This window comes from Biomphalaria glabrata, chromosome 3, assembly GCF_947242115.1.
Source record: "Biomphalaria glabrata chromosome 3, xgBioGlab47.1, whole genome shotgun sequence".
NCBI classification, from domain to species: domain Eukaryota; kingdom Metazoa; phylum Mollusca; class Gastropoda; family Planorbidae; genus Biomphalaria; species Biomphalaria glabrata.
Window position 1 is genome coordinate 11,427,833 of NC_074713.1, and position 26,744 is coordinate 11,454,576.

Below are 26,744 nucleotides of genomic sequence, written 5' to 3' on the forward strand. Positions count from 1 at the left end.
AAACAAATATTGCTTGGGTTGAAATATTTATAGTCTATCAACGCTTTTATATTCTTTACACCAGATACACCATAAAGCTTATTATTAATGACAGCATCAGTGTGTTGTTAGTTATGTAGTTAAAGCTTTTGTTAAGGAACTAATTTCTACCTTAAAAAAGTTTTCTAGGTTTTTTTTTAAATATCTAATAAAGTTATATTATAATAAAGCTTTAATTATCGGCTTTTATTTTAGTTTGAATTTATGCAGTTGAAACTCTGTGAAACTAGAGAATAGTGTGACATTAAAAACTTCATTCGTTGACAACGACACAAAATTAAGTTTGTTTTTTTTCTTTTACAAGATCTACGTTGAGATGGTCGTAGGTTTTACGTGTTCAGTTCGTCTAAGTAAATAAACCTAGATCTAAGGTTATTTCTGACCTTTAACAGCATTTTAGTCTGCAACCAACTGATGACAAGAGCATGACCGACGGTACAGGGCATGAACATGTTTGAAGAATTTTTGTTTCCTGTTATGTTTTATAAAAAGAGAGCGTCATACCATGTACAAAAACAAGGTAACAAGGGAAAGTTTGTGTGGAGACACAAACTCAAAATCGGCCCCCGAAGTGGTCCACCCAGGCAGATAAAAAGACAGGTTTCAATATTTTCAGAAAGAACATTAGAATGAAATTCTATCAAAGACAAATGACAGAGAAGAATGGAGAAAGAAGGTTGACGGATCTTGTGTGGTGTCCCAGTGGTCCACAGACCAAAGGATAGGTGAAAGTGAATTTGTAGTTAGATGTGAACCTGGCCTAACTAATGTCTTATAATGGATGTATAATTGCTCTAATTGTTTTGTAAAGGCACAATCTCTTATTCCTAAAAAAAATAATTTCCGTAATAAAAACAAAAATTTGCTTTAGTTCAGTGTTGTATCGCCACCTGGTGTCCATGCAGTTCACGCGATAATATAAAAAGCTACTTATTAATTGTTGTTTTAAATTATGTCCAACTTATATGGATACTAAATAGATTTATTCTCTCTAAAAAAGTAAAAATTTTTTTGTGTAACTATAGTAGTTAGTTTAACAGAACATACTAAATTTAGCAATACGAATGTAAAAAATATTTTTTTTTACAAAAAAAAAAACTAAAACCGTTTGCATAAATGTGTTAAAAATATTGTCATCTGTTATCCCACCTACTAAGGAGACTCCCGTGTTTGTTACTATTAATAGTGAATAGTTGTAAAAGTGGTGTATTTTTTATAAAAAAAACTGCTTGCGTAAGTGATTTTAAAAATTAGATTTTTCGCTTGCTGAAATGAAAATAGTAGCCGCTGCATCAGAACTTTGAATGGTCTAAAATATTATGATGTCGGATTTTCACTATCTTTTCTAGTTTACGAGATCTGAACAGGACGGACGGACAGACATTCCACATAAAACTAATAGCGTCTTTTCCTCTTTCGGGGACCGCTAAAAATATTACAACACAGTGTACATGTTTTGTGACATGATATATGATCTTAAATTTGATGTCAGGATTTTTGATCATGTGACTGAAAATAGTATGTGTCAGGATGTACTGGTTTTGTGACAGGACTTACTGGTTATGTGGCAGGAATTACTGGTTATAGACCTTATAGAAAGTAATACGAAGTCGTCTCTATAATGTGTTTATCACTGTTTATTTCATGCTTATATTTATTTGTGTAAGCTCTTTCCTATTTTGTTTAATTAAACTTTCATAAATCTTTTTTTATATTTTATGTTTGTTTGTTTTACATGTTTCGGATGTTTCGTAGGAACTGAAGATTATTACATGACAGCAGCGTTCTAACCAGGAACCACATTGACGACTGTACAGACCAGGCGTCCGTTTCAATGTAGTCTTTAGAAAATTCTTTTTTTTTTCCTGTATCGGCACATTACACACTCTGCTGACCTGTTATGTAATAAACTCTTCATTCTTTAGACTAATGATTGCATTGAGTTTTTTTTTATGAATTGTATAAATAGAAACATGACATAAGAAATCCTCAAACATTTTGTACAAAACAGGGAACTATTTGACAAGATGATTTGGGAATTTTTATGCACCTAATCACCCCAACGTACATATTAGTCCACGCTTAGATCCATCCGCTAATTGACTTGGCAGGGGCTCAAGCGAATTTTATTTTAAGATGGTCTAATAGACCGACGCCTTCCTTTAAAATTACACAAGTCGCCGAGCCGTAGACAATATGGCGGCCGGTAGCTAGGCAACAAAGAAATCAACTTCCAGTATTTGCTTGAGAATGAGATCAAGGCTAGGAACCTGGTGAAAGCTTGACGATCAACGTTCTTCGTAGATTTTAACTTTTTTTTTTTTTATTTGCTATGTCAGTGTCAATAATTTCATGGCAACGAAACTGAATACATTGATTTTTAAGGATCTTTTTATTTTTAAATGCAAAACTTGAAGTAATTAAACACGCAAAATAAAATGGTAATAAAGTAGTTATCTGTCGGGTATGCCGTGGGTATTTTTAGCACAGATCAAGATAAGAACTGTTTAGTGTTATGTTTAGTTTTGGGTTTCCATGTGTCCAATGACAAGCAGATTGTATTAAACTGTGATGGTCCGGGCTACTACAACTGAGAGCATTCCCTTGTGTATGAAGTAACGTCTATATTTTATAAGATAAGATAAGAAAGCGCGGGTCAATAGAGAAAGAAGTAGTAGCTAGTAAAACTTTGCTTTGCCTCTAATTCACAATAAATGAAAATGTACATTTCAAATAATAGTGTAACTAATCAAGTGTAGCCTGTGTACAAAACGTATTAGAATAATTCTATAGTGTTTGATCCACTCTAAATAAAACTGAACCCTTAATGATAAAATAAACAAAGTTTAGTTAGCCGTTTAGAGAACTTTTATTTTCCATTATGACTTGAATCTATAAATATTTGCGAGTTTCGAAAAGCACTATCTTTCATTCCTTCTCGACCTGTATGGTGACGTATGCACTACGCAAGACAGCAGGGTTTCAGTCCAGCGCTTTTGCAAGAGAGGGTTTGAGCCACTCGAGCCCCTACACAAATGGAGTTTGAGGATGATGATGATGGAAAGGGGTAGATAACGCAATAATCTTATTGTAAGTAAGACAGTCTTCAAATCTGAAAACAAGAAACTGTCGGCACAGGATGCTGTGACGTTTTCTGCTCTTGTTTTATTTTAATAACTCAACTCTAACAGTTAAAAATATTTTTAAGCTCCAACATTTAAAGGTGGCTAGACCCAAGAACTGCTAAGTTTTCAGCATTCCAAAGTCGCCATCTTTGTCTCTCACTCATTAGATGTCTACACATATTACTGACACTAAATTTGGAAAGCCTTCAGGACAGAAGACTTAAAAGTAAGTAGCAATTGTACATAAAACACTGAACCATAACCTTCAAATACAAAAATAAAACCTAATAAAATACTCAGAAAGACACAAAGATAAAGGCACTTTCCTCGTTCCATATGCTAGGCCAAATTTGAACAAATACTCTTTCTTCCCTACCGCTATTAGAGCATGGAATGGGTTGCCTGAGCCAGCCAGGAAAACCAGTGACTTTGCAAAGTATTTGTCATTGGTGTACACGCTTCACTAGATGCATGACGCGTAGGACGTAATCATCTTCTTTTTGGAAGTAAAGTTTGGATATTATAAGATAAGAGAAGATAATGTCTCCGGTCGCATTAAAATCTGATAAGTTTTGGAAGTGGACAACCTTCTAGCAGTAGTGACAGAAAAAGACATTTTATTTTTAATAGACCTCTACCAATGTCACATACCCATGCCTAACCATCTCCTTTACCAGAAATTTATAAAAGCGTTTCACGTCACACCCTTTTATAACTTTCGCAATGATCTCCTCTTACAATAAAGCTCAGTAATGAAATGAATGCCACACCAGAGACTATTTATATTGATTGATTTCCCCTACATCAGTGAATAAAATGGCAATATGCGAATTACTGAAACTCAAAGAGAACTTGGTAATTCAGCGTTTATTACGTGGCCAGTTATTATTTTAATCGGAACAACCGCACTAGATGCGATATTTTGTTATGTTTCATTGACAGTCACGAGGCTAGCTTTATGCTGCATTGTCCCATGGCCGGCGCATGTCAGACATTAATTTAATGTATTGATTTTAAACTTGTGTTAAACCATGCTGTGCAGTGCACTAATTGATGTATTAAAATGTCAACGAGCAAAATTGATCATTTTACAGTTAGGTTTCAAATGTCATTGTCTCGGATGTCATTCATTCTGGAATTGTTTTCTTCAATATTTGCATTTTAAAAATCTTTTTTTTTAAATGCCAAATGATTAGAGTGTTTAATTAAATGTAAACTTTTAGAATGGTGTTAATTTATGGACAAATCGTTCTTGTACATGATTCTGTAGATCTTACAACTATTTAACTAATCTCTCCTAGCTCTTAGGGACTTGAAGACAGTCTTATATAGGCCTACTAATCACTTGAAAACAGTCATATAGGCCTACTAATCACTTGAAGACAGTCTTATATAGGCCTACTCATCACTTGAATACAGTCTTATATAGGCCTACTAATCACTTGAAGACATTCTTATATAGCCCTACTAATCACTTGAAGACAGTCTTATATAGGCCTACTAATCACTTGAAGACAGTCTTATATAGACCTACTAATCACTTGAAGACAGTCTTATATAGGCCTACTAATCACTTGAAGATAGTCTTATATAGGCCTACTAATCACTTGAAGACAGTCTTATATAGGCCTACTAATCACTTGAAGACAGTCTTATATAGGCCTACTAATCACTTGAAGATAGTCTTATATAGGCCTACTAATCACTTGAAGATAGTCTTATATAGGCCTACTAATCACTTGAAGACAGTCTTATATAGGCCTACTAATCACTTGAAGACAGTCTTATATAGGCCTACTCATCACTTGAATACAGTCTTATATAGGCCTACTAATCACTTGAAGATAGTCTTATATAGGCCTACTAATCACTTGAAGATAGTCTTATATAGGCCTACCTATTACGTGAGGACAGTCTTATATAGGCCTACTAATCACTTGAAGACAGTCTTATATAGGCCTACTAATCACTTGAAGACAGTCTTATATAGGCCTACTAATCACTTGAAGACAGTCTTATATAGGCCTACTAATCACTTGAAGATAGTCTTATATAGGCCTACTAATCACTTGAAGATAGTCTTATATAGGCCTACTAATCACTTGAAGATAGTCTTATATAGGCCTACTAATCACTTGAAGATAGTCTTATATAGGCCTACCTATTACGTGAGGACAGTCTTATATAGGCCTACTAATCACTTGAAGACAGTCTTATATAGGCCTACTAATCACTTGAAGACAGTCTTATATAGGCCTACTAATCACTTGAAGACAGTCTTATATAGGCCTACTAATCACTTGAAGATAGTCTTATATAGGCCTACTAATCACTTGAAGATAGTCTTATATAGGCCTACTAATCACTTGAAGATAGTCTTATATAGGCCTACTAATCACTTGAAGATAGTCTTATATAGGCCTACTAATCACTTGAAGATAGTCTTATATAGGCCTACTAATCACTTGAAGATAGTCTTATATAGGCCTACTAATCACTTGAAGATAGTCTTATATAGGCCTACTAATCACTTGAAGATAGTCTTATATAGGCCTACCTATTACGTGAGGACAGTCTTATATAGGCCTAATAAACACTTGAGGACAAAAATTAATTTTAAGTATTTCATTAGAACATTTTAAAATTTTTTTTTTTTGTTTGGTAGTTTGTTAGGAAGGTAGTGGGTTATAGACTACATCTAAGACGCTAATTTGCCAGAGAGTAGTGATTTCAAGTTAAGTCTACATCAAAGAGAACTGAGGTAAGGGAGGAGTGTAGTGACATGCGCTTTCTGTGTGTTTCTTTCGTAATAAATAACATGAAGTTGGCCGCCTGGTCAAATGATATGCTTCTCAATGGTCCATGATTCGAATCCTGACCGCCACTCTGGACTGTCACCTCACCACAACTCACTTATCCCTTAGTCTGATGATCCATTGGGGCACCACACATGATCTGTCGACTGTCTTTCTCCACTCCTCTTTGTCATTTGCCTTAAAATCTCTTTTTATGTGAGATCTACTTCCCTTTTATAGCATGGATCCTACTATAGCATCTCAATTCCATTGCTAGAATTCTTCTCACTAGTTCTGCAGTCATCGTATGTCATCCAGCGATGAATAACGTCGTGTCTGACTCTTTACAACTGAAGTAATGTCCGAAACATTTCAAAGTTTAGTTAGCTGTTGAGCTTCAACTGTTTGTTTCAGAGAAAAAATTGCGACATCTTTTGAAATCTTTTTAATGTCGTTAGAAGGAGAGATTTTGTTTTAGTTTTATAACTCAAAGTGTTGTTGGCCGGTTACGACATTGTAGCTCCAGACAGCTAGTACAGCTGAAACCAAATAGGCGTATTATATTGGTTATTATTGTAGAAATTTAAAAAAAAATAACCCTAACAACTTTTGGGAACTAAAACTCAAAATCTATTTAATTAATAATGTGCAAAAATTCAACTTCAGATCTAATACTAACGAATTGAAATGACATTTTAAAAAAAATGTAGCCTTTTACTTTATTCTTTAAAATATATGCTTAAAGTACATCATCTGCCCCATAGATCGCAAGTCTGAAGGGGGAACTTCACTTTAATTAGATCAATTATACATTTAAACAGCAGCTTACAAGAAAAGGTTTGAAACAATACAGGCTGACAGTGGGACGAGCAAGTAAAGGGAAGCTACTGACAACAAGGCGGTGAATGTACATTGAGAGAGTCACTGCAGCGTTAAGATGTCTGAGCCATATATGTCAAATGTCATCAACTTAAGCTGTGAGGATGTCAAATGTCAGGAGATTAAGGAAGTCTGCTTTGGCTTTATTTAGCTCAATAGATTGGGTGCTGTAAATAACAAATACAAATCGAAAGGTTAAATATCTATGTGTAGAGCGATTTCTGGTGAAATTGGCAAAGCTAGCAACCCTCAATACAGTAACATATTCTGTAGTTACTTAATGGAAAAAAAAATCGTACTAATTTACCGGCACAGAGGTATATAAAAAGCTATTCTAGATAACTTCCAGTCTATATTTGAAAAAATGGCATATTTATGTTGTTACATTTTAAACTGAATGGAATATGAAAATACAAACCAGCATTACCTTCCCTAATGATCATATATTGCAGCGGTCAACTAACTCGTCTTTCTGAGTGTAACATTTCAAAAGTTACAAAATTAAGGTTTATTCAAGGAGCCCTTTAATTTCTTCAATGTACTAGTATTGTTATAAGATTAAACGGAGTGATTTAAAAACAAAAGCTGATCTCGGGAACTCCTCGATTGCTTCCCTGCATCACCACTCGGATATTTGCTAATAAATGATTCGTAGCTAGTCTTAAAGTTTCTTTCTACCATTGATTTTCTTACTTAAAACTGTAGATACAAGCAAAGTTTTCTGTCTATTCTACTATACATCTACATATACAGAGTCACAATACACTTGGCGCCTAGCCATTGAAACGGAGATAGAGATACACATGTTGACAAGCGACTATCTGTGCTATTGTTGTTTTCTCAGTGTGGCTTGTAAGCTGTATTGCATTTAAACAATTTCACTATCAAGGAGAGTTCATAAATAATATTTCGTGCCTGCACTCAGTGGCGTAGCATCCATGACGCGAAGGGGCCCAATGAACCCGGGCCCACAAGCAATAGAGGCCCACAGCTGTGGCGTAGCAACCATGGCGCGAAGGAGCTCATTACGCTTGGGCCCATAGCTCAAGGCCAGTTGGGGCCCACATTAGAACTTAGGAAGAACATTTGTTTGTTCATTTGAAACACTTTGAAGTCGTTTAACTCTGTTAAGAAGTTGTAAAATAGAATTAATAACCGTTTTGTTTTTCTTTTATTCCCTGAATCTCTTGGTATACCCTTCATATCAGGAGATTAAGAAATGTAATCAAACTGAATGAAATCATGACCATCCCTGTTACAGTCTTCAGTCAGGGGCACAAAGGGGGCTGTCTAGCAGTAAAGCTCTGCACTTTAAACCCCAACCTCTCTGTCACGTAGTTTGGACAGGTGCCTTTTGCTTTCTCCCAACTCTGTTTCTCTATTCGTAATCCTTGCACCTTGTAGTTTTGTTAAGAATGGACCTCATTCACCAATCCTAAACACACATTTAGCCACGTGATTCTATAGATCTTCTATACAAATTATGTAATCCATAGTGGATGTCACGTGATACGTATTTTTCATTGTTTGATCAATATTATGACGTAGCTAAATGTGTTTATTTACGATTGGTGAATGAGGTCCATTGTTTGCTACGTCACAAAGTCCGGTGACATTTATTTGTTATTCTTTGTCATGAGGCAGTTCACCCTCTGAATTTGATTGAAACGACGGTGTAAAAGATTGTTAGTCTACAAATACTAGTTCCTTGGTCTTATTATTCTGTAGGATTCTTGGACCCCTGTTAAGGGTGAGTTACTTCGTTTGTGATATCTCTTATTGTATGTTGTATGAGGTTGTCACTATTTCTAGTTTTAGAGTAAAAGTTAAGTTTTGTGTTTATTTCGTTTATAGGGTGCCAGTGTTGGAGTTGTATTTACTGAACTCGATCCTATGCCAGTGGTGGCGTCGCTTATCTTCTCGGTAGTATCTATTACAGTCTTGAGTGTCTTCGTCATATTGGCGTTTATTGACGGCGTTGAGTGTCAGTGGCCGTTACACAACAGTTCGTGCCCGTTGGGGACCAGTTGAGGTCTAACTCTATCATTGTCGACAGTATTGTGACGTCAATCGGTCAGCGTCTGGTTTACTATGAAACCATGGTGACAATTTGGTAGCAGTAGCAGTAGCTCATGTGTAATTATTGAATACATATCTATCTATATAAATATTTTATATATATTATCTATTCATCATTCTATCATTCTCATTGTAAATATATATATATATCAGTATCATACAATTAAAGTCTTAATTTTTGTTATTTTTATTTAAATTCATCAACATAGTTGGTTACTCTATGTACGACTGTATGTGAGTGATGTTCTTGTCAGGTTGAACCCTGGGACCTTAATTTTGTTCAGCTATTAAACAACCTAAATACCTCCTAAACCTTACACTCTCCTTTTGTAAGTTCTATAGAGATAACCAGTAAATTAAATGTTCAGGAGCAAGCTGGCCAACAACTATTACATTTCACAAAACAATATGAAGTTTTAATGTGTAACACAATGAAAACCTCAACTACAATTAATGTAGATATCGACTGTAAATATGACATATCCCATTTATCGCTAATTAAGAATATGTATCTGAAAATTTTTTTCATGTCATGAAATCAAGAGAAAATACTGGCATATTTATATTTATGTTATATATTTATTTACAAGTTATTATTTAACTGGTTTATTTTACAAAGGCCTGTATAGATACAAAAGATTTGTTATGGTTAAAATAACCCGAAAAATTGTTTATATCCCACATGAATGCATCAGTCTACAATGGGTACCACACGTAGCGATGTCACAGTTGTCGTTGAATACATAGTCTCCCTTGAATAAATGTGTTCAGCAGATATCTCTTACTTCCGTGCATCCAGTATTTGTTACATATTGAGACAACTAGTTTCTCTGTTATTCCAGACTCGCTATTTGTATAAACAAATACATATCTAAACGCTCATCTGTTAAACTAATAGTTATTTCCGTTTGAACCAATGTCTCAAATTTTGAGATTAGAAACCTTATATTGGCCATTTTTGCATCATAATCTACTAGATCATTGATGCCCAAGATACGGCCAGATCCGGCGCGCGATGTGGTTCCATCAGGCCCACCGTAAGGTCAGCACAAAATGTAGTAGATCTTTCTCATAAAAAAAAGAGAATAAAAAATGTATCTTTACACACGTTAATGCCCACCTTTTTTGTTTACTTACGGATTAGTAGAATGACCTTTAACACTTGTGCGTCTATTTTATAGGACAAAATGTAGAATCTACCAGAAAAAGTGAACGGATTTTTACATTTTGTGGAACCTGATCAAAAGCCAACATATTTTAGTTGTACAGAAAGTATGACTGGTTAAAAAACAACAACATATAAACGGCATTATGAAACAAATATGGCGACTTTCATGATTTGGGCCGCGAATAAAAGATTGTTTAACACTCAAAGAGACTGTTGGATTTTATGGGAATATTTACAAGAAAAAGATAAGAAAATGAGTCAGTGGTGTGAAGCTAGCAACAATGTTGCTCATATGTGAAGTAGAGAAATGAAGCCATTTTCTGACATTAATTAATGTCCTAGTTCTAATCAAATTGTTTCAGGTTCATTTCATTTCATTTATTACATTTTCGTTTGTTCATGTGGCCCTCAACACGACTGTCGGAAATTAAAAAGGCCCGCAGGTTGAGCATCACTGTACTAGATGTATCGCTTACCTCATCGCAGTACGAGAAAATGTTATACAGAGGACTCATTTACACCAATGAATAATTTAGTTTTCATTGTTCTTTTTTCACGTTTGGTCACTATTGATTGAATGGAGTCTAGCTTAAAAAAGTTTCTGTAAAGTGGTTGTTGATGTTGAAGTTTCTGTAAAGTGGTTGTTGATGTTGAAGTTTCTGTAAAGTGGTTGGTGATGTTGAAGTTTCTGTAAAGTGGTTGGTGATGTTGAAGTTTCTGTAAAGTGGTTGGTGATGTTGAAGTTTCTGTAAAGTGGTTGGTGATGTTGAAGTTTCTGTAAAGTGGTTGGTGATATTGAAGTTTCTGTAAAGTGGTTGGTGATGTTGAAGTTTCTGTAAAGTGGTTGGTGATGTTGAAGTTTCTGTAAAGTGGTTGGTGATGTTGAAGTTTCTGTAAAGTGGTTGGTGATGTTGAAGTTTCTGTAAAGTGGTTGGTGATATTGAAGTTTCTGTAAAGTGGTTGGTGATGTTGAAGTTTCTGTAAAGTGGTTGGTGATGTTGAAGTTTCTGTAAAGTGGTTGGTGATATTGAAGTTTCTGTAAAGTGGTTGGTGATGTTGAAGTTTCTGTAAAGTAGTTGGTGATATTGAAGTTTCTGTAAAGTGATTGGCGATGTTGAATTTTCTGTAAAGTGGTTGGTGATATTGAAGTTTCTATAAAGTGGTTGGTGATGTTGAAGTTTCTGTAAAGTGGTTGGTGATATTGAAGTTTCTGTAAAGTGGTTGGTGATATTGAAGTTTCTGTAAAGTGGTTGGTGATATTGAAGTTTCTGTAAAGTAGTTGGTGATATTGAAGTTTCTGTAAAGTGGTTGGTGATATTGAAGTTTCTGTAAAGTGGTTGGTGATATTGAAGTTTCTGTAAAGTAGTTGGTGATATTGAAGTTTCTGTAAAGTAGTTGGTGATATTGAAGTTTCTGTAAAGTGGTTGATGATATTGAAGTTTCTGTAAAGTGGTTGGTGATATTGAAGTTTCTGTAAAGTGGTTGGTGATATTGAAATTTCTGTAAAGTGGTTGGTGATATTGAAGTTTCTGTAAAGTGGTTGGTGATATTGAAGTTTCTGTAAAGTAGTTGGTGATATTGAAGTTTCTGTAAAGTGGTTGGTGATATTGAAGTTTCTGTAAAGTGGTTGGTGATATTGAAGTTTCTGTAAAGTGGTTGGTGATATTGAAGTTTCTGTAAAGTGGTTGGTGATATTGAAGTTTCTGTAAAGTGGTTGGTGATATTGAAGTTTCTGTAAAGTAGTTGGTGATATTGAAGTTTCTGTAAAGTGGTTGGTGATATTGAAGTTTCTGTAAAGTAGTTGGTGATATTGAAGTTTCTGTAAAGTAGTTGGTGATATTGAAGTTTCTGTAAAGTGGTTTTCTGATATTGAAGTTTCTGTAAAGTAGTTGGTGATATTGAAGTTTCTGTAAAGTAGTTGGTGATATTGAAGTTTCTGTACACACAAGTTGTCGAGACTTTAAGAATGGGGGTGGTGAAAAGATCTTGAAGCCCCAGTAATATACTTGTCGTACTTCCTGAGAACAGTATCATATACCTGTAGCATGTAACCTTCACTTTCACCTTACCATAAGTCTGTTAGACCATTAGGGCACCACACATGATCTGTTGACCGTCCTTCTCCATTTCTCTGTCTTTTTCTCTGACTAGAATGACACACTTGGATGTTTTCTTCCCATGACTTTCTATGTCTGCCTCTTCTTCTTTTCCTGGTACTGTTTCCCGAGGACCTCGTGATATAGCTTTAAGTTTAAGTTTTAGTTTCTTTTCGTTTGTTTTACATAGTTCAGCCTTTATCGTGAGGCTCGATTGTCTTTGTGATACTGCTGTGCACATTATGGCCCACAGCGAACAGGGCTTTAAAACCCACATCATTATTGCAGGCGAAAAACGGACAAGTGACAGAATATTTAAATTCCTCTACAGTTAGGTTATCGTTAATGTATCGTGCTGCTTTGCCTGATAGGTTATTTGTCGACTGCTCCCTTTACGTAGTTTACTACGCCCTACAGTTAGGTTACCGCTAGGTGGCGTGCAGGCATCACGTGACGACTAGCGCCTAATAAGATGCGGAAGCATAAGTTTAAATATACCCACAATCCTCTTTATGGTGTCAGCATTTCGAGGTTTAAATATCACGCGAATTTCTTTGTACTACATGACTAGACCAACAGCAGCTCACACAGAGTCTTATAGGAGTAGACATAGTCACCACAAAGTAAGGCAATATGTTTACAATAAACTTCACAAAACATTGCTGCTCCGGTCCAGTGAAACACCACATCTTTGTGCACCCACTAAACCTCTGTTACATCAGATCGGAACGAACTAGTCGTCTCTTTTCTATTAGGACTAAAACAGAAAGATTTAAAAACTCCTTCATCCCACTTTCGGTCAGAGTGTTACAAGGTCATCTGTCGTCATCGAGAAGTTCATAGAAGTCTAATTCATAAAGCGCTGGTGTGAGTGTGTATGTGTTTCATGTGTGAATGTTGTTCGTATTTACATCTATATTGTTATTGTGCAGTAGTTACGTTAAGGTTGTCAGTTGTAGCCAAAATGAATTTTCATTTGATTGGATCAATAAAATTATCTTATCTTATCTTATCTTTCTATTGGTAATGAAAATGACATAGAACATAAACTAAAAGCACTAGGCTACAAATGTTATTAGGAGATAAGTGTGAAGACAATTGGACGAAAAATTGATACGCTCTGATCATACTCTGATGAGGACTTGAACCACTAACCTTCGAACCGCCATATCGTCTAGCTACAATCCAAAAACCGACCAACAACATGAAACTTTATATGAAAATCTTAGCGTCAATAAAGTGTTCAGCTCGAGACCATTGTGTTTGATAGTCAAAGTTTATCATGTGTATATATATATAACCACTTGACTGATCCAAACTAATTGATACAATTACACTTATTATAAGCTTTGTTGTTGTTCTTTAATGTATTTTCTGATTATGTTTTTCATGTTACAATAAATATGTTCGATTGTAATTATCATTTTATAGCAAATCTTCTGGCTACTGGAGTAGATAATCTGACTTTTCAAGAGTAATGGGCAGGTATTTTAGTGGCTGTTTATTATACATCCATTTACCTCAACACTAAATGGTTGTGTGTTGAATGAAACGAAGCTTACATGACTAAGAGGACAATCTATTCAACTAAATATAATTTATTAGCAATAAAAATGTTGACACAGTACTTAATTTAAGACGGCATCACAAACGAACATATTAGAGACAGGGTTACTACAGCCATTGGAAGCCACGATTAATTAACTGCTAACTATTGTAAACAAAAAAAAAGCAAACTAAACATCTTCGGGGCTCGCTAAGACCTTGCATCAGGGAACAGTAACAGGAAAAACGAAGAAGTGGCAGAGAGAGAAAGCGATGGGAAGACAACATAAAAGAATGGACGGGCCTGCTATTGAAAGAGGTTCTAGCCAAGACTAAAGACAGAGAGGAATGGAGAAAGACGGTTGACAAATCTTGAGTGGTGCCCCAACGGTCCAACTGATTAAGCCTTAGGTATTACGTGAAGATGAAACTGTAGGAAAAATCATCTGACATAAAGTAAATTTTGTTTTACATGTTCGAAGAAGTCAGTTCAACATAATTCAATTCTACATAATTGTATTGCTGTCTAAAGGAAGACAACTCTATATCCTATTAACAAAAGTACAGGTTTATCTGCTCCATTAATATTTATTTGTCCATTCAACAAGCAATGCTATCAATCTCAATAGCGGGATTCATTCTGCGTGTATATTGTCTTGTATGATCCATTGGCACTTTAATGGCGCTTTAAGAAAGACAATCAATTAAACACTTTGTTTTCATTAGGTTTCTTGAAATATGAATCTCTCCATTTTCGTTAAAGTTATGTGTTTTGATCGATAAAATTCTTTCGTTTCTACTTAAAACAAAAACATTTTTTTTTTCAGATTTTTAAAAATAAAAATAATAATATTTGAATTATTGTCCATTATTAGGAAGAATCTTTGGATTCAACACAACATAATGTTAGGATTTTCAGACAGAAACAAAAAAAAATAGTATTTAGAAATTGTAAAATAATTTGTTTAATGTTGTAACTAATTGTCCACCAGCCTTGTGCATTTTACAAGTAAAAGCTTGAATCCTATAACGCAAATGGTGGGTACCCGCAGGGGAAGATCTAAGAGCAGGATGCTGACACTGTAGACCAGTGGTTCCCAAACTTTTTTGTCTCGTAGACCCCTTGCCATGGTTTCTGATTTTTGGAAGACCCCCTGCTTAACTTATATTGCATTTTTGCAAATTCATCAACATTTTTAAAACTAATTTCTAGATGTAGTGAGTCTCAGATTGAAAAAGTAATTTAAAGCTGCATTTGAAGTAAATACAGATGTCATTTTTATTGATAAAATTTAAATTTAAACCAAATAAAACAACAAAATATATATTTCTTGAATCATTAAACACACTGGAAGTGTTGTTTTTTTTGTAGGCTCATCATCCGTTGCTACGGATATTATGTTTCATATAGAAATGTGTTGTTATATAAATTAGTCTTTGAAACATTAAATATTAATTAATTAATTTGCTTTAGGGATTCTTGTAAACTTTTTCACAAAGATCAGTTTCTCTTGTATTTCATGATCTTTCATGTGTGGCTCAAATATTGGGTCCGAAGAACTGTTTTCACTAACAGGAGAAGTGGCGAAGGCGAGTAACTAGCACCAAAAACCAGTAAGCAGCCTTGGACAGGCGGGACTCATTAGCCTTGGCTTTCTACCCACCTAGCAGAAGGATATCTGAATTCAAACCTCTGCTGTCTTGCAACTATAAACATGGGTTTTGTGAGTCAACCCTGAGAAAAAATAAGGAGCCAGCAACCCTTAGGCAGTTTGCAGCAAACAGCGCTACATCCTGTCAGGGTTTTCTAGACCGCTGATCTCAAACTGATTATGTCGTTTGTAAAGAATTACATAAGAAGCTTTTAAGACTAAGACTAAGACTGCTTTATTGATCCTTACGGAAATTTGTTGTGATTACAAGGACTCTTTTCTCATATAAAGACAACACCGGTGTTCCCTTGAACTGTATTGTTGCAAAAAATTCGTTTAATAATATCAGATGTAGATTTGTGTAAAATAAAATAGTTTTTAAAACTATTTCAACGGCAGGTAAAATCAATGTTTTACCTAAAGTGTTTTCCGTATTTGGCTATAAATAAAGAGATATTGTAAGTCGTTCACAAACCATCATCTTCTCTTTATGATGTCGAAGAGAGATTTTGTGGGTCTATTCTGAACTTATCTTTTTCAAACTTTTATCTTTTTATCAGGGTGGCATCGTCTCAAATTATTCTCCAGCATAATTAGTTTCATATCGTCATAAAAAGGCACTTAAGCAACCGCTTGTTTGACAAGGAAAGAATGAATCCCAATTTTAAATAATCAACGGTGTACAATATACATTTCTTTTTGTTAAACATAACTTACATGTAGACAAAATTAAGATATTTAAATAAGTATTAAAATTAAATACAAACATTTTTCGTTTGAATAGCAGGATAAATATTGAAAAGATTAACTAAGGTACAAATCATATATCACAGTGTAGGAAATAATTACATTAATGCGAGTGAAAATTTAAGTCACAAATGAAATGAAATGAAATTCATTATCGTAGACCCCCATGGACATCTCATAGACCCCCAATTTATTTTTTCACTTTCGTAGACCCCTTGGAAGTCTTCATGGACCCCTGGGGGTCTATATAGACCACTTTGGGAATCACTGCTGTAGACATACAATGGAGTTCCACCTAAGTCTAGAAACATGAGCAGAAGCTGTGTTTAAAGCGGACTGTTGTGACCTACGTTTGTGATGTCCTGTCCTCGTTGATTTCAAACATTAGAAACAGCTGAACTCCACTTCACCTAGCACAGTTCCCCTTTCAGACCCTGCGATCTATGGAGCAGATGATGTAAAGGTCATCTGTGGCCTACGGTTAACCAGGGTGCCATGTGGCCAGCACAACGATCAACCACCTTTACTTTCCCCCAACTAATGTCAGATACCCTTTACAGCTGGGTGGACTCTGAAGATCCCAAAAATAAAGATCCCAGTCTTCAACAGGATTCGAAACAGGGACCAGCGGTTCGAAAGACTAGCGCTTTACCACTCCGACACCGGGCCTCACACACTTCACCTGCCAACCTGTAAGACTTTCTTCTTGGAACTCACCTTCCCCAATACTATACACATTCCTTACCCCCCCCCCCTTGCTCAACCCTGCTAATAAATAAAACAAAAATGCCTCCCACGAGGTCAGATGTAATCGATTAGATACAATTGATTTATTGATTCAACTCGATGTAGGAACGAAAAAGAAACCTGAGTTCATGAAGACGCTGCGAAGAATAAGTCAGAAAGTCCAGGTTTAGGCTTACTTCAATCATGTGCTTATAAAGGGGGGGGGGGGCGGAATCATTGATTGCTGGAAGCGAAAGGGTTAAAACTGAAAAACTAACGAACACATCTACCTTTCAAAAAGCCCTTAAGTTGTTTTTTTTTCGGGGGGGAGGTGTGGAAGAAAGAAGTGATTTTTAAATTTGATTAGGAAGCTGATTATTAAAGTAGAGTAATGAGACATTTTTTTGTTATTAGCTAAGAGTGATAATGTATTCATAATGTCAAGGCTGTGGGTAGACTTCCCTTTCAGGCTTAGCGCTCATTGGTGTGTATTGTGCACTGTTTATCTGGTATCTATGGTTTAATGTTAATGTGGCCAGCCCATTGACTAGATGGACAATTACTTCAAGTATTCAAATAAAGTATCCAATGGAGAGAGCATTAGTGAGAAGCATAAACAGAATACCTAAGTTTTTCAACCTAGGGCTTGTACTTTAAATCGAGTAGACACCTGCTGCCTTTTACTAGTTTTTAGTATAGAGGGACTTCTAAGGTTGTACATGTATCAGTAGCGTTGACAGACGTGCGGGTGTGTGCATACTGTGTGACCTTAATGAACTGTTAAGGGGATACCATTCAAACAGGCTTGCTGGGCTACTTAGAGTTGCAAATGGCATAGTTGTTAGTGAGTATGTTTATATTTGAATGTGCAATGTGTTAGAAACATTTAGACTTACGATCTAAATAAAAGCTTGTAGTTTATTACTACATATAGTAGGCTGTTCGTTGCTGCTAAGAAGTGCTTTTAACAATAAGCTCAGTTTCTTCATGATAAAAACATTACTATCACAGTACTTGGTTGAGCCTTCAGGGCTATACTTAAACTAAGTGGCCCATTATGTTTGCAGTTAAATCTTTAATTAGTTGGCCCTTTGGATAAGTACTTGTTTTTTTTTTTTTGTTGGAAGAGGGGGGGTGTATGTATTAAGCACGTAGCGAGGCTTCGGAGACTTCAGCTGGATATTGCAGTAAAAAGAAATGATTTCAACTGAACCAGCTTGCCAGCTAGTAAACGCTTATTCAGCAAATAAAAATAACAATTTGAAGCCAAAAACTTTCATTTTTTTTTACATTTTTATTTTTATATACAAAAAAAAAAAACAGTAAAAAATAATAATGTTATTTGTTTCTAATCCAATATGTGTTATTTGTTTCTAATCCAATATGTGTTATTTGTTTCTAATCCAATATGTGTTATTTGTTTCTAATCCAATATGTGTTATTTGTTTCTAAACCAATATGTGTTATTTGTTTCTAATCCAATATGTGTTATTTGTTTCTAATCCAATATGTGTTATTTGTTTCTAATCCAATATGTGTTATTTGTTTCTAAACCAATATGTGTTATTTGTTTCTAATCCAATATGTGTTATTTGTTTCTAATCCAATATGTGTTATTTGTTTCTAAACCAATATGTGTTATTTGTTTCTAATCCAATATGTGTTGTTTGTTTCTAATCCAATATGTGTTATTTGTTTCTAATCCAATATGTGTTATTTGTTTCTAAACCAATATGTGTTATTTGTTTCTAAACCAATATGTGTTATTTGTTTCTAAACCAATATGTGTTATTTGTTTCTAATCCAATATGTGTTATTTGTTTCTAAACCAATATGTGTTATTTGTTTCTAATCCAATATGTGTTATTTGTTTCTAATCCAATATGTGTTATTTGTTTCTAATCCAATATGTGTTATTTGTTTCTAAACCAATATGTGTTATTTGTTTCTAAACCAATATGTGTTATTTGTTTCTAAACCAATATGTGTTATTTGTTTGTTTTGTTCTGAATTATGAGTGAAGAGAAATGACAATAGGTCTGCTTGTGAAATAAAACATTTAACATTTCCTGGACACTTCTCTTGAAATCAATCTGTCACAGGAAGCATGTACTCTGGTATACTACATTCTACTTATAACTGTACCACATATATATATATATTTGTGTGTGTGTGTATAATGTGTAATGTGGGCGCAGAGAGTGAGAGAGAGAGAGAGACAAAGAAAGAGAGAGAGAGAGAAAGAGAGAGCAAGTTCTTGTATAAGCGGCTGTGTGTTTATATCCCAAGGAAGACATCTTGCTGGATAGAAAAAGGGAGGGGGGAGTGACACCGCAGATCAATAGCTTCGTTGCGTCACCATAGTAACCGAACGTTACCGGTTATAAACATCGGTACACAAATGCTCCCCTACCATTCCCTCCCGACCCCCATGGGGGGAGAGGGGTGAAGGGGTGATGAAAACACAGACAAACATTGACACACAAAATCTGTAAAACACCCAAACTGCAATATCCATCACTCACTGAAACACATTACATTGTTTCGTTTATTTGGTAGTACTTTTTAAATTTTCCTGATTTTTGAAGTACTATTTAATTGAGCTTTTGAATATAGTGTTCATCTGTGAATATTAAAATATAGTGAATGTTTATGGCATACAATTTGTCTTTTATATTTGTGGTGGTGTTTTTATTTTCACCACTTTTGTATCATCTTTTTTTTTTTTAAATAACATCTATTCAAAAATAAATTATAGCCCGACTATCCATATGAAGGATACATTTAGGGGGAAAAATACTTCTACTCAAATAGCTTTAAATTGTTTTCATCTGCAAGATATATTTGGATAACCGTCAAAAAATATCAGGTTACATTTGGATGCGACCGTCTTGGTTGTAATAACCTGCTGGTCCAATTAACAGGATTCGGCTGTTTGATTGGGTACTTTAGACATTAGTTCAAATGGGCAATTTTTTGTTTTTTTGTTTTTTTTTTTATGTTTTTTTTTTTCGATTAAACAGGTGGCGATTTATAAAAAAAAAATCGAGATCTAGATTTGAATGTTTTAAGATAAATGTTTCTTTTAAAAGATAAGAGAAAGAACGATAATCAGGTTTAATGTAATATTTAGAACAAGTTTCCTCCCTTGGCGTGGCACTCGTAGCAAAATATAATATTTTCTGTGCCGTAACACACAGAGATATACCCACGATGTGCATAATTTTTCTCATAATTTATAAATTTAATAAACAGTACTAAACAATAGACACACCGCAAAGAAATAAAAGTTGACCAACTCAAAACAGATAAGAGCTCCTCCTCAAAAAAGTCCACTCAAAGCACTACTCTCAATGGAGCCATGCCAACAAAGCTAAAACTTGAATTGATTGACTCACGTGCGAATGAAAGATAATAAAAAGTTTACCAGATGGAACTTTTTTTTTTAGCCTTCTCCCTCCGCACCACTAAGTGTATTCTTCCGCTTGAGGTCATGAGAGCAGACGATGCAACGTCCAGCTATGTTTTGTAGCAGACGGTACACGAGGGGAAATCATGTTTGGTAGTAAACAGCATAGTGATAATTTCCTTTTACTAAAACAATTGGGGACAATTTTCTTGATTTTAAATAGTTGAAGCAATACAAAGGCGACATAGAAGGTGGCGAACATGGGTTCCCATCCAAGGCACCTCGCACTGATGGGGGCCGCGCGAAAGAAAAATTCACTATCTGATTATTATTATAAAATATACAGGGGCTGTGCCACACTCCATTGTTACGATCTTCTCTACCAGGCCTTCTGCAAACACTACTCAACTACACAACACAGCACATCTAACACAAAAACTTGACAACAAGAGCTTCAATAAACAATGTGGCGGTTTATTTACAAATACATCAACAACAGCCAATAAACACGATGGGCTACACTAACTTCAATTGCTTTGCTACACTACCGAACTGCCTAACTAATCACTTCAAGTCGCTCTAGCTCGTACAGCTGCATTTTCGAGGACTCACTTCGTACCACACAGTCCTTAATGCTTGCTTGCTGGACTCGACTGTCCTTTCTAACACACTGTCTCTCGTCTGTAAAGGCTTTTTGGTTGCACGGGTCATACTTGCGTGCACAAGCAGAACTGTCCCTTGTTCAACAGCCCTTGACCTGTGTGATTGACCTGAGTTGTGTGTGTCAGTAGGCCGCACACACATTCACCCTTTCAGTACGCCACACTATAATGTACCAATAGGGTTGGTTAGGTTCCAGGCAGCTAAACCAACTAAACGTTTGCAAGCGTACAGGCAAATTATTTTCTTAATACATATCTTGGTAAAAAACTTAAACCCACTTCTTATTAAACAAGATCTGAACGCAACCTTATTGGCAGCCTTCAATTCCAACGTAGAAACATAGGCGTAACAAGTTGTTAAACAATTAAAACAGATTTGATCTCATTTCTAATCGGCAATACACACAGTTCCTCTTCTCTCTTCAGCCTGAACTTTTCTGACTTTCGTCAACCGTCTATTTATAGATTAATCTGCCGTTATCTTTCTCATGGTTTCGTCACAATTTATCAACCAATACAAGCTCACACGACACATTGATAGAAGGTTGAGAAAAACTTCTTTAGAAACAATTTCTAACCAACACTTTTTACTCACTATTACAGAAACATTCGCCGTCTTCTAGGCCCAATTAACATGAGAGCTCCTTGCATGATATTATGGGGTAGGATTAGAGCCCCTGTCTATCACTCTTCTCCAGTACTGGTAAGGCCGCCTCTGACCAATGAATCGCACAGCGCACTGTTTGGTATCGTGCGTGCCTAAAACCTGTCCGATAAATCTAAATGTTTATCTTCACAGTGTAATCAATTTCAACAAAACCTAAACTGTCCACAACATCGTGCTAGTTCGATCTGATAGAATCGAATACAAATTGACAGTTACACAAGATGTTAGTTCTGATAATAAATTTAAAATCGATTACACGTCTCAATAAAAATTCATTGTAAACAGATGATCGTGCAACATTTAAAAAAAATAAAAAGAAAGATAATTGTTGGTACAAATCTAATTAGAATAAATCTTTTGTCGCTGTTGTGGGTGACGATTCAAATGGTGCTCAAAGTACAATGCCATGGTCTAGTGAAATATTTGCTGTGTTGAAAATAAAAATATATGGCTCCTTTTGTCTCGAAAGGCAATGGATGCGCCCAAGTGAGTCACTGGTTTTGGCTTAATCTTGAGACGGGGCAGAATCTGGTGTGGCTAATCAAGCCAATTCTAGAACGGCAGACTTTGGCTTTGTATATCAAGTCATCCAGATTACGATTGATACATTACATATATGGTACTTAAGTCAAGCTGATATTGTACATAGAATGTGAAGCAGCACTTCATTATGCAATTTAAATTTGCTCTTTATAAATTCAAAAATATTTGCTGTGTTGAAAATAAAAATATACCATACTATTAGCACGAGTGTTGTGGCGTGAGAGAGGGGGGGGTTGATGTATTATTAAGAAAGTGTGACACAAGAGCAGTGTAGAAAAGAAGATAACAGCGGAAGAAAGACGGACACCGAATGAATTGTGGACATAGAATGGCGAGTATTGAGCCTACAATCGAGTTGACAGATAGTTTGAAAAAAACTTGAAAATCTTGTGATTTGGAAGATCTATAATTCTAAACTCAGATTGAAAACCTGTGGATATTTTTGAAAATAGAGATTAATTTCTTTCAACAAACAATTGGGAGATTTTTTATTTCACTTGCTTAACCAACAAGCTGTTTCTTTGTTTACTTTGTTTTTGGTTGTTTAAAATGATTCGGATGTTTTATTTTCAGAATTCAAGATATCCTAGCCCAAATCTCAGGCCGGGAGGAGTTTGGGCGGCGGCGAGCTCGGTTCGAGATCAGGCTCAATGAGACGACAGTCCAGAGCGCCAACCATACGTCCAGATATATGACATATCTACATGACATGTACAAACTGAATGCATATAAACTGTATAATGCTTGCTCCCATACGTTTATATTGAGAATTGAGTTGTTTTTACAGTAATGCAGCTAACAGAGATCAATGATATAGGATGCTAATGTATGATTTGATATGTAATCTAGTGTAGATTTGAGATGTGATTGGATATAGGATTTCATTTGTGAATTATTATATCTTTATGATTTTTTTTTGTTGCAAATGATTTCTTTTTCAATTTGATCCAGCCCTATGCGTTTGTCATAGTTTCAGTTTAAGTTAACTAAACACCGGCAGTCAAAAGGTCTTGTACCCCTGCAGTCAAAAGGTCTTGTACATCGGTATTCAAAATATCAAGTACATCAGCAATCGAAAGATCCTGCTAGTTGTGTGTGTGTGTGTGTATGTGATTATGAGCGTGCTTATGAGTGTGAATGTTGGCTTATATATATGTTTCAATTTATTCTTTCCTTGCCTCGTTATGTTTCGATGTGTATCAATGGCGTAGGTGGGGGATGTGGGGTCGAAATTTGAAAAAAAAATCGCCCCCACTTGAGGGTCCCCAAAAAGAGTGCTAAATTTATTTTTACATTAAATATTACGCCACTATCTCCTGTCACGTTGTCGAATGTTCAAATGCAGGGGGGGCCCCTAAGGAGGTCAAGCCCCAATCCCCAACTACGCCACTGTTTCTATGTGCATGAGTGTCTAAGCCGTGAGCGTCATTCTACACACATGTTCTCATCACTTATTGATAGACAGCAATTACAAACTAACAGCTGCACCATTGAAAAGAAAAGAAACAAAATGTAAAGAAATCCATTTTTTTTTTTCAAGACGCTGCCATTAGCATGAACTAAAAATAACTTGAAATACTCTCGGCGCAAAAACGTTGTGTTTTCTACACTGACGACAGTCTCGCGCTCGTCACGAGAGGAGGCAAGACAATCGTGGTACTTCTTATTATAGTCGAGGACTGCTGGGGTGGGTAATTAGAGGCAGGCGGGTATTAAGTTAATTAAAGTGGTACGCAAAAACACACACACACACAAAAGGGGGAATGGCAGGGAGTTGAAGAAACGTGCGTTCGTTAACTGAGAAATCTGGAAAGAAAAAAACAACACGAAATTGCTGCAAACTATAGAGAAGGGCAGATCGTGACAGATGACTTTTTAAAAAGTTTGTGTCCAAAGAGAACTTCCTGGAAACATTCTAGAACAAGGGGAAGGAAGGTGGTCAATCACGTGGCTCTGTATATCAAGTCATCCAGATTACGATTGATACATTACATATATGGTACTTAAGTCAAGCTGATATTGTACATAGAATGTGAAGCAGCACTTCATTGTGTAATTTAAATTTGCTCTTTATAAATTCAAAAATATTTTTTTGGTTTGCCAAAAATGAATAAATAGTTACATTCTAAATTGCGAAATGGGGTCTAAGTCATTTAATTATGCAATCATTTCATTTATTGACTACACCAACGGTTCGTTGCTTCGCAAGAATACAATTTCTCCTCGTTTAAAATGCATGACATGTTGGGAAAAAAAACGCCTTTAAATAATTCAGCATGTTATACTTGTCACTAAGCTCTTTTGAAATCAATAATGTAATGCAGAGTTTAACGAAGCGTCTAGCTCAAGCCTGTCTTTAATTCAAGGCATTCTTACAGTGATTATTCGTTACAATGTACAGGCCTAAATATATATATAAAAGATCGCATATAACAAATACAAAATTAAATATAGTGCAATAAATGTATTTATGTCACTTTTAAAAGCAACCCTACATCTTGCAGCGACAGAAAACAGGTGAAAGACTTCATGAATAGACAGACTTACACTCGGTAAGAACTGGAGGACCAAGAGACATTAAAGTTGTGAAAGAGTCAACTTTGGTCCCCTCACTGTTTCCTCACACACATACACATTTATTCATTTTTACAGACGAGGCTCTAAATAAGGGAATATGGAATATCTTGGTTTTAATTTGGTGAAAAAGCAGTAAAGTGTGTAGGGCCGACCTTAGATATCTGAGAACCAAGCAAAGGACAGTTTAGAAACAGCGAAAAACTAAAATTATACAATGTATTAAAAACATGTCTGTGTTTATATCTAAGTCGACACATAATTGAGTTAGACTAGAAAACATAGTAGAGATAGGGTTAGACTAGTACACATTGAGTTATAGCAGAGACGAGAGTTAAACATACGAGTTATAGCAGAGACGAGAGTTAAACATAAGAGTTATAGCAGAGACAAGAGTTAGACTAGTAAACATAATTTGGAAGCCCTAGGCGGTTTGCTAGTTTAACTTTGCCTAAGACTGACCCTGATTTGTGAAAAATTTTGTGAAGAGAAAAAAAACAACTGAAAGTAGCTAACATACACCAATAACTCTAGGGACACACATGTTTGACTGTTTGTTGCTTGTGTTGCATTGTACTCAGTATGCAAGAAACAAAAAGAAGGTACTCACGTTGTCCGTTAGATCGTCTGATAATATTCTCCAGGAAGGTATTCTGTGGAGCGACCAGGCCTCGCCTTGCTCCGGGCATGGTGACCTCTATCCCAAGCAGCAAGTTATAACCACTGATGGCGGAGAGATTCGAACTCAACACAACACATTGAACACAAGCAAACTAACTCAGCAGTGGGAGTGGGCTGAACATGCGTTTATCCTTCTGACTTGAAACGCTAGTCGTCTCTTATAATAAGATAAGAGTAAGATTCTCACAGGGGTCAGCTTTTAAGCTGTTATTTAAAACACTATAATACAATGTATAAAATTAGCAGGTATAACGCCCTTGAATATACCAATGAAAGAATACGGCTCGCACAAATATGTGCTCAGCAATTTTCTAGCTTAAAACCACATCCACATTGAAAGGCCAATATCCACAATGGTATCCAAAATGATATCCACAATGATATCCACAACGAAACGTAAGTAGTTATCCATTGTCTTCTTTGTTTGGGGGTATTGTCCACACTTTTGGGTTGTGCCAAATTATAGCGTTCGCCATCATGGGAATTCAGGGGAGTAAATCCTGTCAGAAAGAACACAAGCGGGAATGGAAAGTCGTCCTAAAATGCAGTGTTATCGCTAGCATGCACTCAAGTCAACTAATAAACAACACATCAGTTTCTTTAGCACGCACTCAAGTCAATTAATAAACAAACACATCAGTTCCAATGGTCTTAGTATGCCGCTACATCTAGGCCTTGGCTGGAGACAAACGTTTCTTAAGTTCAATGTGTTAAGCGTGAATCAACACTTGAGACACAGAGGGGAAAGAAAGCAGTTCGTTATGACTTGCAATAAAACATTTTCAAATGTGTAGTATGAGAGTTATTAGATATTATCGACACCAGGACGTCATGACGGCTACTTCTGGTGCACATAGGGCGGGGAGGTGCACTGAAGGCAACAGAAACAAAAACAAAACAAAAAAAAAAAAACCTAAACAATGGTGACGCGTGGAGTTTCCAGAATGAAATGAAAACACAACATTCAATCGTGCAAGATGATATGCTTTTTTTTTTTAAATTGTGTATATTTAGAAGTGGAAGGGGGGGGGGGAAAGGGGGTATTCTCATACTTCATTCACACTAGCAAAGTGGGCGACATTTGTTAACATTATTGGAGGAGGGTGGTCAAACAAAAGTAGGAGTGGAGGCGAGGGGGGTAGAGGCAGCGAGGAATTCGACGGATCACTTTTGTTGTCTTATGTACACAACTCCATGTTACATCAGTAGGTCAACACTGTAAAGAAACTAGAGCTAGAATGATAAACTAAAGTGCAAGGGTTCCCCACTCTTTTTGGTCATAAAGCAATGAGCAGACATTGGAGGTTGAGACTTAGAAGACAGGAAAGCACATTGAGAAAAGTAGGTGAACTTACAG

The 26,744-nt window shown here is 35.8% G+C and overlaps 1 protein-coding gene across 1 annotated transcript in view; it reads right to left on the minus strand.

Annotated features, from left to right (window-relative positions):
• Positions 1-26,124, minus strand: part of LOC106075381 (potassium voltage-gated channel subfamily H member 1-like) — a 193,952-nt gene extending 167,828 nt beyond the window's left edge. The window contains exon 1 of the mRNA XM_056023610.1: positions 25,317-26,124. Coding sequence (XP_055879585.1) covers positions 25,317-25,395 — 79 coding nt within the window. The 5' untranslated portion in view covers positions 25,396-26,124. The remainder of the gene's footprint in view (positions 1-25,316) is intronic.
• Between the last annotated feature and the right edge of the window lie 620 nt (positions 26,125-26,744).